This window comes from Oculina patagonica, chromosome 10, assembly GCF_052425735.1.
Source record: "Oculina patagonica isolate OP01 chromosome 10, crgOcupat, whole genome shotgun sequence".
Classification (NCBI taxonomy): Eukaryota; Metazoa; Cnidaria; class Anthozoa; order Scleractinia; family Oculinidae; genus Oculina; species Oculina patagonica.
In genome coordinates this window covers 7,740,121-7,759,785 of record NC_135767.1, presented here as the reverse complement: position 1 = coordinate 7,759,785, position 19,665 = coordinate 7,740,121, and the positions used below count along the sequence as shown (strand labels likewise).

The 19,665-nt window shown below is 37.5% G+C and overlaps 1 protein-coding gene across 2 annotated transcripts; it reads left to right on the top strand.

Annotated features, from left to right (window-relative positions):
- Positions 1–4,884: 4,884 nt before the first annotated feature.
- On the top strand, positions 4,885–11,602 carry LOC144628048 (uncharacterized). Of its 2 annotated transcripts, none has more exons than XM_078486101.1 (4): positions 4,885–4,952; positions 7,788–8,082; positions 9,093–9,322; positions 10,440–11,602. In XM_078486101.1, the coding sequence occupies exons 1-4, from the start codon at positions 4,916–4,918 to the stop codon at positions 11,150–11,152; spliced, it is 1,275 nt and encodes a 424-aa protein (XP_078342227.1). In that variant the 5' UTR covers positions 4,885–4,915; the 3' UTR covers positions 11,153–11,602. The 2 variants fall into 2 exon arrangements, with proteins under 2 accessions (XP_078342227.1, XP_078342226.1); XM_078486100.1 differs by having other exon boundaries at positions 9,081–9,322.
- The last annotated feature ends 8,063 nt before the right edge of the window (positions 11,603–19,665 follow it).

Genomic DNA, 19,665 nt, shown 5'->3' with positions numbered 1-19,665 from the left:
AAAAAAACTATATGCCAATTTGCTCTTCCCCTGCACAATTTGCTGAAATATTTATCTCGGTGTTCTACTGCATTTCGAGTACAAACGGAAGAACCGTTTTGACAAAAACAGTGTAGCAAAAATGGGATCATGTTAATAAAGGTAGACTTGTCCGTTGTGTCGGTAACCTGAGATAAAAAAAAACGCCTAATCGCAGGTAAATATGTCGGTCAATATATCGGCCGAGAGTCGGCCGATCATCGGTTGACACTCGGCAGATAGTCGACCGATATTCGACCGAGTGTCGACCGACTATCAGGTGACTAATAGTCAATGTGTCGACCCACTATCGACCGATATATCGTCCGACATATCGGACGAGACTACACATTAAGTAAACATTAATTTCCAATAATTTCCTTCGGAATCATTACAAGGGTTAATGTTTTCTAATAATGTGCCTAATTTCTAAGCAAAGAGTTATTTGATAAAAAATCAATCGTATGAAAGTTTGCAAGCAAAAAGGCCCTTGCCCATATAACCCAAAGTGCAGGGAACAGGTATTTTCATAAAGCAATGGCCGCGTCTTAGGTTTAGTTTTCATAAAGAAGACATTATACAGTCTCGAATGTCGAAGGTAACGGATCAGAATTATCTTGTATCATGATCGCTCACGTGTCTTTTCTGTTACTAATAGCAGAGATACAGAAAACGCTAAGATACTAACTACTGAGAACAAACTCTTGTGACCAATTACAATCTAACATAATATAACATGCTAAACTCTACCAAAGCGTTCTGTTTCTGTAACTATTTCTGTCGAAAGAATTTGTATTCCTATATTAAACGCTTGTTTGTTTTTGTTCGTTTGATTGCTTGTTTAATCTAGCCCTAGTTGACACAATTATAACAGATCATTTTGCTGTATTCCTCTAATGAATAACACCTTAATTTCCAAACGTCTCCCTTCTTGACAAGTGCTGGCATTGTAACTTCCACGCTTACTTATTTTGGTTTGTTTAGCGATTATAAACACTTGTTTTTTCGTCACGAACGGGTCATGTTTTAAAAAAGGCACAAAGCCTGCGAAAAACAAGAAAAAACAATGGCTGCTTTTAACAGGCCTCGGAAGTCACGTGATATTACGCGTGACTGGTACAAAAATGATTCTTGAAAAAGCTAATAAACCAAATTTCCAGTCTTTCTTGTTTTTTCACTTCAAAATGCCTGTCTTAATAATAACACTCGTCAAAAATGGTTTGCATTTGCGTGACAAAATAATTCAGACTCCTTCTTTTCTCCGCTTCTTGCTTCCTCTTCTTGTTTCTGGTGGCATTTCTAAAAATGCCACCAGAAGCAACCCGTGCTTAGAATTCCTTTAACAAGATGACGAATTTGAACAAGTGTTGAATGGTTTTATTGGCGCCTTTCTTTTTCTGCGGAGTTCCATTAAAACTAGCGTGATATTATTGGTACGAATTTCACGCGTGATCTTGCCAACAAACAAACCAGACGACCGTCAAGTATGACGGGTACCAGTTTTTGACCGCCGCCAATCAGGCAATATATACTACTTATTAACCGAGAGTGAGGTCATTACAGGGGAATCTCAGACCGAGGCCTTGATGTATTGACCGAGCGATAGCGAGGTCAATACATCAAGGCCGAGGTCTGAGATTCCCCTGTAATGACCGAACGGACGAGGTTAATAAGTTATTTATTATATGGCCTTTTAGCGCTATTCTAAAAATATCTAAAAAAGACATCGAAGTGAAACTCGCTCTCGCTCTCTGTGGCTCTCTTCGCCGCTCATACTAAAGAAGTATCGGTATGCCAATATTTTTTTCTTTCAGTTATTGAAAAGATAGTTACATTTTGTCGGTATTTATTGTCGTTTTCGCAATTGCCGTAGTAGCTTTTACTCACAACTCAAAAAACCGTCGAGCCGAGAAAATTTTTCATAATGCCCGGTCATTACAAGAAAATAATGCCCGCTCAGCAGCCAATCAGAGCGCGCGTACTATTGTAGCCATATAATAAGAAACAAGTTCTTGCAAGCAGAGCTGTAGCAGGTTTTTAAGATGTATAACATGGGAAACTGTTATTGAACAAGGTAAGAAGTGCTTTTTTTCAAACATATGCATATGATAGACTACAAATTTTTTTCAACTGTCGCATGCGACATGCCTACGGTACTACTTGTTTTGTGTGAATCAAACCAATAGCTTGCTAAATGTTTTAGTGACAAAGTCGTGCGAGTGAAATTGAGACCCAAGTCATGTCGTAAGCATGTCGCGTGCGACAATCGTACGCAAAAATCGTGTGCCATCTAAATGCGACCTTAGAAGAAAGTTGACCTGCCATTCAATTTTTTCGTAAGAGTTCATTTCAAGTTTCACGCTTTACTCTTTAACCGACACATTTGCATAAATCAGTAACAATGACACAATTTACCGCGAGCACGCAAACTGATCAATTTCAACCCCCCTCACCATAATTTTTTAGAATTCGTAAGTCCTTTTATAAAATTAAATTGAGCTCCAAAATAACACAATTTAATTCATCTTCGACACGATAAATGGCTATGATGCAGGTGCCTTGTTTAAAATGTGAATTTGAAGTTAAGAAGAAAACAAGACCGGTTCCACAAGTTTTCCATTGTTTGACTTTGCCACAGCAGCTACCCGGTCATTTTATAAAGCGACATCTTTGGACAACGTTGAGTCTGGGTATTAATTTGATTTGATTTGATCTGGCAGTCACAAAAAAACACACAAGTGTTAAAGAGTGGCAGTTTTCAGATTGTATGCAAAGCGTCTATCGATGCTAACGGACGACTATTTATTTCAGATTACATAAACAATATCTACGCTATATCAACAACCTGACAACAAGATTTTAAACTAAGGAAAAGGTCACGCGAGCAAGCAGCGCTTAATTAACTTTCGCTTTCAAAATCATTTTGTTATTGTCACTTGAAATGTTACCAGCAATGTGACTTGTATATCGCTACATTAGAATCCAACGATCACTAACTCTATTGTATCTAACTTCCCGCAATCACGAAGAACCAAGGCGTTTTAACTTGGTTACTAATACACATTAATCCACCAAGCCCATTTTCATTTTTTTTTTTTTTTTTTTTATAAATTCTTGGACCTTGAGAGTGGGCGATTATTCGAGGTGGGCGCTTATTCTAGGCTGGGCGCTTATTAAATTTTCACCATTTTTAGCAAGTAGTACGTTTATTTTGCAAGAAAACAATATATAATAACAAAACGTGAAGATGTACCAAAGCTGAATTTTAACTGTTCATTGAAAGCTTTTGTAAAATACTAAGAAAACTAGGTCTTCACGGTAGTCCCTCAGAAGTACTTAGTCAATTTCAATCTTAATTGTAATAATCCCTGAATCAATACAATATTCTTCTCTTTTTAGGGGGGGGGGGGGGTGGAGGGGTAGGGGTGGGCGCTTATTCGAGGCTGGGCGCTTATTAAATTTTCCTATCTGCAGGGTGGGCGCTTATTCAAGGTTGGGCGCTTATTCGAATAAATACGGTATTATATTTTTTTTTCTAGATTGCCAATAAACAACCGTTAAAGGTACTGTGTCAAGGATTTTAGCCAAATTTAAACATAAGAAAATGGCCACCAAATTGAGTGAATTGTAAAAATAACTACTTAAAACAGTGAAGGAGCAGTTTAATAACACAGCAAATACAAAAGAAGGTACGGATTGACAATAATTGAACGAGATGAGGGCAAATTGCGATATGGATTTTTAAAAAACTGTTATGGGCTGAACAGTTTGCAAAGTTAATCTGGTTTGTTTGTAACTTTTCATTATAACACCAATGAGATACTATATTGTTTGTGATGAAGCTATGGTTTTGACATTTAGATCCGTATAAGTTATTTCTTACCTAGCATTAGTTTCATAGCGAGTATTTGGCAAAAGTTAGTACTATAAACAAAGCTCAGTTGTGACATAGTCTCTTAATACTGTCACCACTGGGCAAAAATTGGCATTAAAATGTGGTCTATTCAGGGGCACCCATCGAGAATAAAGGTAGTTCAAAACCACTTAAAGATAGCTCCGTTGAACGTATTTTACTATTTAAACGGTAGATATAGGCATATTTTTATCTCCTAAAAATTTTTTTTCTGTTCGGATTTCCTAGCTGAAAGTCTAGTGATCCGAAAGTTATAGGGATCAAAACTTACCTTTTCCAAAAAATTCCAGCCAGAGAAAGGCTCCCGAAAATTCTAGGTGACCTTTTTAGAGTAAAAATCCGTTAAAAATGAACAATTATACCATTTTTTAGATATTCGAAAATCCTAGGAAAGGCAGGCAAGCAAAAAAAATTTCAATGAATGTTCCAAAAATTCTAGATCTCAAATCGTCTTCCGAACAGATATTTTAACGAAATATTCCGTTGGGTGCCCCTGTCTATTAACGAGGGTAGGTTCAAATTAATATACTTGTACAAATCCCGACAAGGTGAAGCCATGTCAGGCATAAACGTATTCTGATAGCCTTTCGACTCCTATTCACACACCAATAACATGACACAATTGATACAAGTATTGTAAATTAATGTACGTTTTCTTTGACTTGCTTAGAATTGTCGCGTTCCTATGAGGTAAATTTAAAAAAAAAAAACGTTTGGTTTGGGGACTCCAAAAAGGGGGTCGTTGTTTGTGTTATTGAGATAGTCGTGTTCAAAGGGCTTTCAGTTAAAAAATAGACTGCGCTTTTTTTTTTCGCGCCAGAGGAAAGACATCGTAGCAACGAGCCGAGGTGTTTGTATTTATGGCAGCGAGGCGGGGTTTCCTTGTATATGTACCTGTTACATTTTCATTCAATCACAGGTTGATATTTTATCCTTAAAAGCTACTTTTGCCACTGTTTTAGCGGCGCAAGATCCTTGCTTAAGATGGAGGTCAAGTTGCTTCTTGTCTGGTGCATTTCAGGTATAAAACTTTCTATGTCCTTTTACCTTTATACGTTAGTAAAAAACAAGCGTGAAATTGGCGCGCGCGGTTAATAAGGTTACTCATTATTATTATTAACGCGGTTTTTTATATGTAGAAACCGATACAACCATATAAATCACTATAATTTGGAGCAATTTTCACTTGAGTGTCGAAAGTAATTAGCATTTGCTGTGGTTTTGCATTACTACGCTTAGTGGTTTATTTAAAAACTTGCGCCACTTTCTCATTCAATCAGAAGTTAAACCAAAACCAATCGGGACTCGCTCACCCCCGTTTTTCCGCGTTTCGTGCCGGCTACAGTATGGGGCCCAGTTCTCGGCCACTTCAGACGTAAACTTGTATTTCTTTCTCCCAGAGCTAGGTTCATCAGTCAGCTTTTTGGTGTAAAGCTATCGACGGGGGTCAATAATTAATTTGCGCAAGCAATATGAAAAATAAAAGCACCATTTGTGAGCCCAGTTCTCGGCCACCCGGGCCCAGTTCTCGGCCACCAAAAAGCATGTGCGTAATTTTCTGTATAAAAAGGCTCAATTAATTTTCACAGTCATAAAACCACTCTGTAAACTTATTTAAGCTATGTCGATCCCAAATTATTTTATGAGGCTTTGTTTTTCTTTAGAAAAGAAGGTTTTTAACGTACCTAGTCGCTTGCCTATGTGAAGATTCTGGCAAAACCTCAGAATTGCGTTGTGTGACCAATGCATTTAGATGGTTTATTTTGCAGTGAAAACGTCTTGAAAGAGTTAGGTGTTGTAGAAATAATAGACAAGACAAGAGTCAGTTCAAAACTTAGATATTTAATTGAACTTTATTTTTAAAATTTGCTTTCTTTCATTTTGGCTGCAGCAGATGAAATTATATTAAAAACCAAAGCGCTACGCTGTGATAGCGAGCAGGGTGGCCGAGAACTGGCAAATACGCAAAAGTCGAACGAACATATTTCAAAGCAAGTTAAGACCAAAAAAATACAACGGTTCAACGAAAAGTTAACTTAAGCAGAAAGCTGAATTATTCTACGTTTCACATGCTAAAAATTAGCTTGTTTGGTAAGGGCTTTTGGATAAAATACGAATTTAACTACATCCATGAATTTTAAGGAGCCGGAAACAAGCAAGTTTTCAGAAAAAAAAATTCACCTAGCTCCGCGTAAACTCGACGTGTGGGCTTTCTTTAGCGAGTTGAAGGATCAAACTCAAGATACTAAGAGCACAAGAATCAGACTATCGTTTGATGGAAATAACTTTTTCTTTTAATTCAACTGGGGCGCGAAAAAACGCGTTGAACACAAAGTGGCCGAGAACTGGGCCCCATACTGTACATGTATTTGCTTCGAATTTAGATTGGCTCACTGGTTGTCTGTGGCCCTTGTGATTTTTACAAAGTAATTCACTTTGGTTTCGGTCTGGGGACACTCAATTGAAAACCGGCCAAAAATTAACAACGCCATTCACTGAACAATCGTTTATCTAGTGGAGAGGGCATTCTGTGATCCCTCTTCTTTAAATACGTGGGCTTAAAGAGTATATTTCCACTTATCCTTGAATAGTAGCCTGGAAGGATAATTTTAACCCGCGTACGCGTTGCAGACGGACATGTTACAAAATCCTACCGCAGGCTAGATTATTTCTTGATTAGCCTTGCCTTCGCGTTTTCGGCAAAGAGCCTGAGATGATTGACATCCATCAAAACTCAACTTTTTGTCTAGACTATTTTGCTCTTAAGGTCGCGGGGGAGACCTACAGCATGAATAAATTCATTTGGCGAAATTTTGCTTGACCTGCATCTTTTAAAATGCTTATTCCTCGGCTGTTAAGGGTGCGATTAAGCTTAAATTTTACAGAGACGTAAAGAAATGATGGAATGTTATGATTTTCATCTTTTATTGGGAGGATTTTACTTAACGGCGGTGATATAGCCTCGTAAGTGACATATTGGGAGAAACATGGTTTTGTGGCAGAGTTTGCGGATCGATTAGGAGACAGCACTCTGTGATCTTGTCAATAACTGATCATTCAATACCTCTAGCGTGTCATAACAGAAGCGGATTTTTTAATTTAAGGTTTATTTGCCAGCAAGTTATAATGGTTTAAATGCGCAAATTTGAATTTAATGCTTTCTATCTCTTTCAAAAAGCGCTCTTTTCTAAAATTCCGCTTCTGTTATGACACACTACAGTATTCCAAATTTGCCTCTCTGCAGTGGCAGGTCATAAACTTCTATATCCGCGCTGTGATTCTCTGCCACAAAACTGTCGGAAAAGTCCAAACTTTGAGATTTCCGAAGGTGTCCCGATCAAAGCACGGTTTCCAAATGGTAATTATATTCCACGCTTTTATGGTGAGAACAATGCGTTTTCAAAAAAAGACATAAACAATTCCACACGCAAAGACATCAAATCACACGCTCGTGCTCATATTTTTATGCAAATATTTCGTCGTAAAGTTGTCGATGTCAGTCGTTGCACTTCGTGCATACGCTTTAAATAAATGCATAATGATGAGCTTAAGGTGTCCCCCGTGACCTGAACGTCGCCTGTGATTGATAATCGCTGTAATCACAACTATGACGTAACCACAAATGAAACAATACAACATAAAGGATAGGCGTCAAAAGTTATGCCGGTACACGGAGGGTGAAGTTTTGGAGTGTAATTCAATTTTCTTTTTCTGTGATCTGTAACCTGTTACCACTGACCTGCGACCTGTGACCTATGACCTGCGTTTTGTACCTGCCGGTCAACTGAAAAATTGAATTATTAAGTCATATGAAGTCATTATTTTTTTGTGCACTATTTTTTTTTTCTAATTTTAGCTTGTATTGTGTCCCTGAGTTGTGCCCAGTCCTGCACAAATGAAGGAGCCGAGGTTCAAAATCGCTGTGGAGAGTCGTGCATCTGTACGAATGGAAGAATGCAAAACTGTTGCAGAATGAGAAAGGATTTTACATCTATGACGACAGCTGAGCGTACACTGTACGTCACGACCGTGAGACGTGCTTCGACCGAAGCTCCGTTCAGAGACGAGTATCGGCGACTTATTAATATACACCAAAGACTTTTCCAAACAGGAATACACCAGAAAGATCAGTTTCTACCTTGGCACCGATGGTAAGTGCACGTAGAAAAGATTAGCTTTTGCGGGGGGGGGGGGAGTGGAGTAGAGATGACAGTTAAAAAAGACGTTTTACAGTGCGACTACTCCAACCAAAATAAACTTGGTTAATAAAATATTTATGAGCGCCGATTAAGACGGTACGACTTTGTCGCATGCCACAAGCTTACGACAGGCCTACAACGTGACTAAGGACGCGTCTGTTGTAAGGATGTGGTAGGTTGATTTACACGACGCGATTCGTGCTATAGTCTTGGCGTCAGCGTGTCGCATGCGAAAAATCGTAGGCAAAATCGTACCGTCTAATTCGCCCCTTACTCGACTGTAAAAGAACGGGATTTTGACCGTCGGAAAAGAATTCCCTTACGTTGTTTTACAAACAAAAAATTAAAAATAAAAACTTACCCCCCCCCCCTCAACCCCAACCACCAAAGAAAAAATGTTTTGTTTTACAAACCCATAAAAAGTACGAGAGGGTTCTTCGTGTGAGTTTTTTTTTTTACTTAATTTGTAAGCTTTCATTTCGAATTCCATTTCATTGTAAGCTTTTTCATTGCACGAATCATTTCGTTTTACTTTTACTGAACCAATAGGACTAATCGTTATTAAAAATTCTGTCAAACGTGTAGAACTGTCAATTAAAAGAAAACAAACGTTCCACTTCATTCAACTCGAAAGTTCTCTCAAAAAACAATCCACAACCCACACAATAATTCTGATCTACGAAAAGCTTTCAACGAGAAAGGAACATAGAACACAACTAACAAAAATGCAAAGAATATTTGCGCGGGATCATTCGGGACAATATAATACACGGTCCAATTCTCAGAAAATATTGGACTGATTGGTTGATATTAGCAATCTGATTGGTTGATATTAGTTATAGGGCCTCTGACTACCTTTGTTGTGTAACAAAATGGATACCGACATTTCTATAAGCATAAAGCAGGAATTTGGGCTTTGGACTTAAAGCCATTCATTATTTCCTCATCAGGTACATCCTCAGGTATGAAAACTTATTGCGCCGTGTCAACTGCAGAGTTACTGTTCCGTATTGGGACTGGAGTTTGTTCTCCATGACTCCATGGCGGACTGACCGAAGTAGAATTTGGTTTAGTGGCCCTTCTGGTCTGGGAGGCAACGGGGTTGGAGGGTCTCGCTGTGTGGCAAGTGGAGTATTTCGTTCAAATAGTTGGACAAAGACAGATGGACAGTGTCTTAGGAGACGATTTAACGGTTAGTAACTGCTCAATGTTTTGAAATCATGCCTAACGGGTCTCAATGAGGTTTACGTTAACCGTTAGCCGTAAAACGGCCAAAACTTTAGCCGTTAGGCGTAAAAATTGGAAAATTTAAACCTTTAGCCGTAAAATAATGTTAACCGTAGAAATCGGTCATTAGTTAAAAATAAAACAGACAAGATCACTTTATCGTCCCAGAATGGTCCTAAGACCTAAAATATGTTTTCCAATAATAGAAATTAATTTTTACACGTTTTAACTTTTAAAAACATTGGAAACTAATTTTTAACTTCTGTTTACCGTAATGGCAATAAATAAACTGTCAGCCGCACAAGTCAAAATGTTTAGAGACCCTCTGCCTAGAGTGTGTAAGCAAGACACTGCGTATATCCCGTTAAAATTAGGTAATAATTATTATATTGATGAGAGAGAGTACAGTAAAATTTCAATAAAAAACGGAAAGCGCTGGGCCTGTAAACGAGGGGAAGAAGCTTATTTTCGAATGGAAATTCGCGTTTTAGAAAATATTTGGGTGGACTGGCTGTGTCTGTTTGTTTGTTTTTGTTTGTTTGTTTGTTTGTTTGTTTCATGGGTCTTGGGGGGCGGGAGGCAAACAAGAATATCAAATTGCAAAACTCTCTAAAGGAAATGATATGAAGCTAAAAAGAAGCAAGACGTAAAATACAAAACAAGCGTCACAATAGGGGCCTTATAATCGGAAAAGGTCTATCTTTCTTTTAGAGCTATGACTAATATGTAAACCCATGAGTTTATATTCGGGAGGGCTTTTCGGAATTAAGAATATTTGAGTCTGTGATTTTCATTTGACACTTATTTTTCTCTTGTAGGGGAGGAGGGGGGTGGTGGATATTTTGGTAATTTTACGGTAGCGCTAGGTTATTTGCTCCGTTGGGTGGCTCTTCGCTAGCCCCGACGTAGGGTTCAAGCTCGAAATGCCTGTTTACTAAATTCGCTACGACTGTTAACTGAATTCAGACTGATAATTCACTGAGCGTTTTCACTTGCCTTCCAAGACAGTTCAACCTTTATTTGTTCTTTAAAAACGAATTGTGTTTTTTTATAAAATCGTTTTATTTTGGTTTTTAACACAGGACTACCTCCTGACATAATAGCCGTCTATACGAACCAGCTTCATAGTGCTACCACTGCTGGCTTCGACACATTTGAGCTCAATCTGCGTGTGAATCTCCACGATACAGTTCACTGCAGAGTCGGAGGCGATATGTGTGAGGTCACTTCTGCCAACGCACCTGAATTCTTCCTTCATCATGCCTTTATCGACAAGATTTGGGCAAACTGGCAGGAGTTCAGTGAAAACCACATGACAGTCCATTTCCAAAACATAAACAGAAACATGGGTGGAACCAGCTACAGACCAAGCGATTTCATTGACAACTTGGATATGCCAGACCCTGCCAGACCCGGACGAAGAACTTGTGTTTTATATGAGGACCCTACACACCCTGTTTACAATGAGATCATTCAGCGCCTGGAAGGAATGACGCGTCAGCAGATTCGTGCTCTTCCTCGACATAGGTTTGCTCCTCTTAACAATCGCCAGATGCGATTTTTTAATATCAACCGGCAAGAGCGACGCGAGGCTAGACGGAGTCTGCGCCGTGAGTTGGAACCGCGTAACGAGCTCAGGGGAAACGCAGGCCTTACTGGAATAAGCAGAAACCTTGGATTTGATATTAATTCCCTTCCAGCGAACAACAGAAACAAGCGGTCGGTACTCAGAAGAAAGCTAAACTCTATGCGCGAGAGATGGATTAATCGTCTAAATATAACTGAATTGGCTTAAATTTTGTTTTTGATATGAAATTTTCAAATTTTATTTTTCATTTTGAAACTCCGTGTTGGATTCCAATTTTCTTTTATCAAAAACTCAAGATTTAAAATTTTTAAACAAAAATGAATTTGAAAAACAGCCAAGCAATTGCTATAGATTCTTTTTAAAAAAACTGTCTCTAATATATATTTTTAAAAAAACCTTGATTATTTTTTGCGGATGGAGATAACTTACTTATAAAGTTTGTTTCTGATTATAATAATTAGCAAGGCCTAGCCATTCTTTGATTAATTATTATTTATTATTAATTGATTGTTGCTTTTTGAAAGCTTCTATTAAAAATTGTATTTAAAAAGATAGTACCTAGTATAACTGGATGTATTATTCAAAATTAGGTTAAAGTTAAAAAAAAGTTTGCTTTCCTCTTCATCAACAATGTAAGTAATGTACAAGACTAAAGGACAATTAAAGATCTTGAATAATGGACTGCATATGTTAAACATAATGGGAAAAAAGCCAAAGGTAAAATAGTGGTTTGAAGTGGGTGGGGAAAGACAAATCTGCGACAGATCTATATTCACAACGCCACTCGATATGACTGTCGAGTCGTTTGATATAATGTAAACTGGTAAAGGCAAGGTAAAGTCCGCAGCAGGAAGCAACTAGGAGTATGTCTACTCCAACATGAATAGGATGCTAGGCCATCGCAGGGTTACCCCCACCATTATATTCGCCAGTACCCATTTATACACCTGGGTGGAGAGTGGCATTATGAGAGAAAGGCGAAGGCGTCATGCCCAAGAACACAACACAGGGACCCCGGGTAAGGCCCGTGCGCTGACCACTCGATTCCAGAGTAAGAACGGCGCGCTAACCATAATCCATAATGCCACCCCCCAGCCCACATATATAATGCAAATTACACTAAAACCTAGATCGTGGTTGGCTAAAAGGAAAGCAGATTGGATAAAAAAGGCGGGAAATGACTGATAGTTGTATCCTGCCATTGTGTGCAAAATGGAGATAGTAGACACGTGTTTAAATTCTTTATGCACGCAATGTTTAAAAAGTAAAAAGCGATCCTACTTTTTACATCATTTCGCGCAAGTTTGCTTGCGAGGAGTAAACACGGAGTAATTCACCTCCAGCGATCTTTTTCCGCGCGTCCAGTGCACTGAAAAAAATTCCAAGTCTTCAATAAAAGTTCTATAAGAATTCTTACATGTACTTCTCGAAGTCAATTTTTAAAAATGATAGTTTTGTAAAATCCAAAATTCAACTTAGAAAAAAAAATTAAGCTTAGTCCTGTTTAAAGCCCAGATTTTCGAGAGGAAAAAAATATTTACCCCTGTAATGAGAAAACAAGCCGATTATAAAAACATCGCACCATTTGTTGCGTGGTTGCAAATGTTTAAAAATTTAAATTGCAAATTATACATGTGCTGAAACCTTCGTTGCTCTGCGTGCTCGGCCTTGCGTTTATCGTCCACGTTTTAACTTCCATATGGCAGGAATCTTACTTAAGCCTCTCCAACTTCGACGAAAGAGATTCAAGTTTCAGTTTGGGATTGTACTTTTGTCTGGAACTATTACGAAACACAAGTATCTGCAACAAGAACTTGACTTCAAGCAAACCTGATTTAATGCAGGCATGTGCTTCGTCTTAACTAAAGATGTCAGAAATGTTCAATAAAATGCTCAGCCGGTTTGAGCTTCTCTTAAGGTAAGAACCATACACTTACGTACTGCATGTTGTAAATTGTAGAGGAAGCTGATCATTCTCTATCAAAAGTAAGCTGCATAAAGTCAGTGATATTTTACTTACTTCAGCAATTTGTCACGAAGCGTTAATTTATTCCTTGGCCACCATTGTTTTAACGCATTATCTCAGTAACATTGGCTTTTGACCATCTGTACATTTGCAGAGCTCAGAGTTAGCTGTCGGACTGACAAGTTTAATTGCTTTTGTAGTCGTCCTAAATATTTGCAGTACAAAGCATACGATTTTAGGTATTTTAAAGCCAAAAACAACAAAGATATTCCTCAATTTGTTATTTGGCGCGGTTATTTACATGATTACTGAAACCTGGTATACTTTATAACTGCATGGATGAAAGTAGCATTAAATACCGTTGTATGGCATAAGCGGCCGAGCAGGGTGGGCAGGGGGGCTTAAGTCCCCCACCCCAACGAAAATTTAGGGGGGGGGGCTCAGTCTCCCACGTTTTGTTGTCAAAAATATCGCGAGCGCAGCGTAAAATTGATTTGTCATGATATTCCGGCATGTGAGTGTGTTCAAACATCTTTTAAACTTCCTTGGAAGTTCGTTAAATCATCGGAAACGCTCGTATGTCCTTCGGAAAACAATCGGAGATTCTTCGGAAATCTTGGTCTAGAAACTGCTTTGAAAGCAAAAAGTTGCTGGAACGGAAAAAACAGTTGCTCAAAATATGAAAACGTGCCGAGTATTTTTGGGACAGTCTTTTTCCCCCACCCCCCCACTTTCCAAAACGCTCCACCGCCTTTGTATGGTCTTTTTATTTTATGATGTAATTTGCTGTTTGATTGGTTGACAGTATGGCCCTAAGCAAGTTTTTACTAATGTTGTATTTTTTATGTCTCTTTGTAGATTGGTATTGCTTTGATGCTTGAACGCCTGATGAATTTTCCTCTCAGAGAGAAAACGCCTTGCTTTATAAACAATGGTGAGTTCATCGTCGTCTTTCCATTCTTCGCTTTGTTACCTTAATTATCTCAACGTATATCTGGGGCACTTACCGAAAAGACACTAATTACAACTCTGTTTTCGTTTTTTTTTTGTTTTCTCGTGGAAAGAGGAAAAAATGTGAATTAACAATGGTACAGAATTCTCAGAAAGTTTGTACCACTAGAATAAAAGGCTTAACTCAAAACGTGGTCCACAATTTCAAACCAAAATTCCCAAAATTTAACTGTTTTTGTTTTGTTTTTCAACCGAATTTCCAGAATTTCTCGTTCAATGGTAAGCACCACTATTGAGGCATCAAATGGCAGTAGTGATGGGTCTAGGGGAGCGTCCCCCTCCTCATCATCATCATCCTCTTCCTCCTCGTTAGAAAATATAAGGCCCACAAGGCCTTATATATTTTCACCCCTCCCCCATATTGGACCAAAAGGGTCATCTTCCAAGCCCCCCCCACCCCCACCCCCCCGCCCACAGCCCACAGTCCTATTGCCCTTTTTCATTCTTTCACTTTCTATGGGGGGTAGGGGGAGGAGTTTGAGCCCTGTGCCACGGCTTTTTATTGCCCAGTGCCCCTGGAGCCCTATAACCCTTTGTAAAGGATCAGACCGGAGAAGTAGGCTTTTTTTCTCTTTAAATATGGTGTTGTTTATTTGTTTGTTTTTTCAAAGCACGGCACCTTGGTTGATTACTTTGTTTTAAATCTCTTGTAGATTATTAATGCTGTTCAATGTCGTTTGATCGTTGATGTGTGAATGAATTGATGAGTTGTGCACTGTAAACATCTCATTCAACTGCTAGACGGTGGTTAGTTGATGGTATTTCTCTTGTACAAATGACAATGTAGTACGATCCCCATAACCAACACCTACACGAACGATTTTTGCTACCTTTTTACCAGAGCCTTTAACCCCTGTAACTAAAAAGAAAAGCTACAGAATCACCGTGAAATTGCCGTTAATTCACACGGAAATATGGTTACACCGGCAACGGAAATATTTCTTTTAGAAACACCTAAAATTCTTGGCACTAAACTACCCAACTGAATTTTGACAACGTCCGTTTTGTCCATTAGACAAAAATTTATCAAAAAGAACAAAATTCACCAAATTATTTTTTGCTCTAAGAGGCCGGAGCTAGTGTACGACTGACCACTATTGACGTTTCTATGGCAATTCTCACTTGCTCACTGGTAAAAACAACATGCATATGAGAAACTGATTGCCGAAAGAAACAGATTACATTTTCTGTCAATATATCTAACCATCACGTTTTTTGTATTAAGACAAAACTGATCGCACGATATGTCAAACGGCTGGAGATGGCTCTTGTGATTGACATGGACAGACACACAGTAGGACAATGGTGTTTTGTAAATAACAGGTTAGTTTGTTTTTAATATCTTTGTTGTGCTTGCCTAACGGGGCTGAAAAGGGAAATTTTTTTCCCATTTCAGTCCCGTAAGGTAAATTGACTTTGAGCTGTTCAATACTAGTTCCGCACGAGGCTTATTGCTGGCTGGGAGAATTTGTAACTTTGAAAATCCCCCGATAGAGTGCTCCTTTAATATTTGAGTAGTTTCTTGGTTGATATTCGTCGACAGTACTTGTGCTTGATACCATCACCCTTAATCAGTTTGTCTGTTTGTCACAAAATGTTATGATTATCTTCTCAACATAAAGGGTTACCATGACAACAGTATAACGTGCCAAAACGCCCTTTATTTAACCTTTTCGAGATTATAACTGAACAATGATCTCGTTAACCTCTGCAAATTAATCTTCTTTGAATATTTTTTGAAGAAAATTAAGACAAACTGCAAAAGGCCGGGGTGCAGCGCTAACTTAATTCTGCCAAAATTTAGAGTGGTTCTACACGTGTATTCATACATACTTGTCTCTCTAGGGTAATGTCAAGCATCAAATGAAAAAAAGCTGGAAATCAACAAAAGAAACTCGAGAAAGAAGGAAAAACTTCAGGATGCCATCTAGATCTTTTAGTGAGGTAAGTTGCAGTATGTTTAGTTCTGGTTCTTCAAAAAGCGATTCATGCTAATAAAAAACTAAGACTCGTGAATCGATCGGAGGTTTAACTTTCCTCTTAAATGTTTTGATCGCGCGAAATTTTCTTTTTTTGTTTTCGAGGCTTTCTGTTTTATTGCCGTCAATATAATATCGATTTCACTTAAAACACGCGATTGTAAACTTTAATCCAAAAAATAAATTAGGGAGACTGAAAATGGTTTCCAGCACTTTCCAGCTCATATATTTTGAAGGGTTAATACTACAAATCTTTATCAGTTGCTGCTACGATAATACACTTTTTTTCATTATGGTGGAAAATACGTTATTCTTTTGTTTTCATGCTAATTAGCCTTCGTGGCCTCGATCGCATCTGCAAAAGTCAAAAGACTTTTTGGATTAAAACGAGGCTATGAAGGCCAATTAACATGAAGACACAAGAAAACAGGTTTTTTTCGGCCATTTTGGAAAGAGGTGTATCAAACAAATGCCCAATCAGTGCATTTGTTTGATACTCAAATTTTCAAAATTTAAGGTGCCTCTGAAACCGCTCTTTTAAACTTTTTGTCTTTGCAAAACGTTGTATTTTAACATGCTGTTCATTACTCAATAATAAAATAAATGAGGGTCACCAAGCTCGTTAATTACGTTTCTGAGTTTTAGGCACTTAAAGCTAAAGTTAATGGTGTTTTTAACTGGTTATACTGTTTCTACGGTAACCAGTGGTGTCAGGAAAATAATCACAATTTGTGTACCAATGATTGGGCATTTGTTTGATACTATTATTCCAGCAGCAACTGATTAGTTTTTGTAGTACAGACTCATCAAAGAATAAGAGCTGGAAAGTGCTGGAAACCGTTGTCAGACTCCTTAACTGGTGTAAATGTAGCATTCATCAGACTAAAACAATTGAATTGGTTAGGTATGATTCCAAAAAAACTGTTTCTAGATGCCTTAACAAGACACGTTTCACGTTTAATTCTGGTTTCCATGCAATTGTTTGTTGCTGTTTGTCACTGAAAATGCGGGTGGAAATCCCAGATTTTATGGTTGTTTAACTTTCCTGACGCGCTCCGGATTTCTATTGATTTCAGTTATTTTTTTTCCTCTGAAATTGAGTTAGCAGATACGCTGAATAACATCTTCTGAATCTGGGCCAGGCTTCCCAATTTTCTTACATTCGAGCGATCGCCAATGATAATTTACTGCTCTTAAACACGAAGGCGCACTAAAAAAGGGGGATTCCCAAAGTTATTTTAATCGACAGTGAAAGAGACAACAGAAAAAAAAAACTTGCTCGTTTTCTTTGATAATTCAGTATAAAGCCTGGTTTTCACTAGCGACGCAAGCACAAGCACAAGCACAAGTGCAAGTATTACAGCTCTTATTTCACCATGAAAACGGCTTCAAGTCAAGAAAAAGCACAAGCGCATTTCATTTTGATGCTGGTACTTGTGCTTGCGGCAAGCACAAGCACAAGGATCAAAAATTGTCCTTTTTGCGTGATTGCACTTGTGCTTGCGTCGATAGTGAAAACCAGGCTTTATAAACCAAAAAAGAATGAATGTTTTTTCTTTTAGTTTCTGGATTTATTTTGATCTTGCAAGAAATAGAGAAAACCGGTGAAAGAAGACAAAATTTTGACACACCATTTTTAATTCATAACTAACGATTATGTTTACGTTCAACTTGCGCAAACCGCGCGAAATTCAAACTCGCTCAAAATTCATATTTTGTAGTAATAAGCATAGATTTTTACGTTTTTATTTCTCCGTTTACTCATTTTTCTACAACTTTTGATTAACGTTGCATTGAGTGCATGCGGGGAAATTTAGAATTTGTAAAATTTTAAGTTCAAAGTAGATACGAAATTTGTAGGGACATGATAATATTTCGTATTTACCTCGGTGTAAAAACTTGTGAAATTTTTCTTTGTTCTGGAGCTATTATTTTCCTCTTGTTTTCCATTGTTCGAGGTTCTTTGTTGTCTTGGTCGTTCTTTGTTTTACGGGACTGGCGAGTTTCACACGCTGCAAATTAGATTTTGTCGAAGGCAGGAAGGATCAAATCCCTTTCATTTTGCGCCTTTCGTGTTTAAGTCCAGAATTTTTTCTCCTTTGATGCCGCCATGCGGATTTATAGAGTAAGAACATCAAGGTTGAAATAATTATTTTAAAAAGCGAATGTGGTGGTATGCAATAGAACAATGTATTTTATTTTGTCAAGTTTGTTTATCTTGTTTGTTGCTCCGTCTCAGATCACAAGATGGCCTCTAAGGAATTGTTCCTTTGTCTAGCCAAAAATCATTAATTCATTTACACGTAAATTTTATTTATTCACATTTGAAAGAAACAATTCTCCAGAGTAACGTTACATATTCTGAAATGAGGCAGCAAACATTCCAATTTTAATATCAAACGCATGTTTTCATATTACGTTCGGCGAAACTAACCGCCAAATAAAAGTAAAGAGTTTCTGTATGACTGGATTATTTGATTTATTTTTTTATTATTTTTTTTTTACACAGATTGTTGGATAAAGTTGCTGATTCACGTCAAGGCCAGAATCAAGGAAGAAGAAGCAAGCAAGAGTATATTCATCCAAGCAAAGATCAAGTTTATTTAGAGGTAGTAAACAAACTAAAAACTTCAAGATCATTTGGAAGAAATCGCAGCTAAGTTTCTATAAAGGTGAAAACCACTCGCCTAGTGTAGAACTATTTTCAGTTCGAACCAAATTTTATTACATTTCGAATTGTTTGTTTATAAGAATCAAGGACAAATTTTCTCAATTGCTTTCATGTCACATTTTTTGTTACTCTGTGCTTTCATTATTATCAGCGGTTTAAATTTGGTCAATTTTCCCGCCAAAAGACTTAGAAAAAAATACGGGCGCTTCAAAATACGCATGCGCCAATTTTTTTTAAAACAAATTTCAAAGGTAATTTTTAGTAGTTAATAACATTGCCAATAAATTGTATTCACAAGTGTGTCCTTTCTCTTTGATATTATATTGCAAGTAATAAAGTTGACAGTTTTCTTTGTGTTCTTTATTATTTTTAATAAAGTATTTCAAACAGTTAAATCAAACAAGTGTTTTGTTTTTCAATAAATTTTATTGAAGTATTCTTTTAGTACATCTTAATTAGTTAATTCAAATTCGATTTAATTAATAAAAAGGTGTGAAGAAAAATTCTTCCCTATATATACTAAGTCTTTTGGCGGGAAAATTTGGAAAAATTTGCACAGCGTTTCCCCTGACAACTTTTTGGACAAAAAATTCAAAAAGACTTTCCTTGAAATTTCCCGCCAAAAGTAAGCAAACACAACCTCGTGCAAAAAAATTTTTCAAAAAAGCCAAATTTTTTCCTCGCCCCTTAAAAACCGAGAATTTTTTTATAAACCAAAATTTTAGGTAAATCTACCTCGTTTTCCGAAATATTTTTCAAAATTCTTGCACGAGATGGTGTATACATGTTAACTATCAAGTGAAACAACATGGCAAGCTATAGTCTGGTCTGTGAAAAATCGACTCGTTTTTTGTTTTGTTTTATTTAATTTTTATAGCCTGATAAAACAGACAAAGTTTCATTGCGCCACAACCGGTTTCACCGCGGTAAAATTGGTAGTGATGCCGTGAAACATCGTCTGTTCAATCAGGCTATATTTCCAGTCAATGATCTTTGAAGTTTTTAAATGGTTATAACTTGCCATGTTGTCTCTGATGTGAAGACCTTTTCTAGACGCCAATATTTTTATGCAACACAGAAAAAACTCGACAAA

Coding starts and splice junctions, on each gene's coding strand:
- LOC144628048 (XM_078486100.1), top strand. CDS start 4,916: ATGGAGGTCAAGTTGCTTCTTGTCTGGTGCATTTCAG. Junction 4,953..7,787: donor TCTTGTCTGGTGCATTTCAG/GTATAAAACTTT, acceptor TTCTAATTTTAG/CTTGTATTGTGTCCCTGAGT. Junction 9,323..10,439: donor TCTTAGGAGACGATTTAACG/GTTAGTAACTGC, acceptor TTTTTAACACAG/GACTACCTCCTGACATAATA.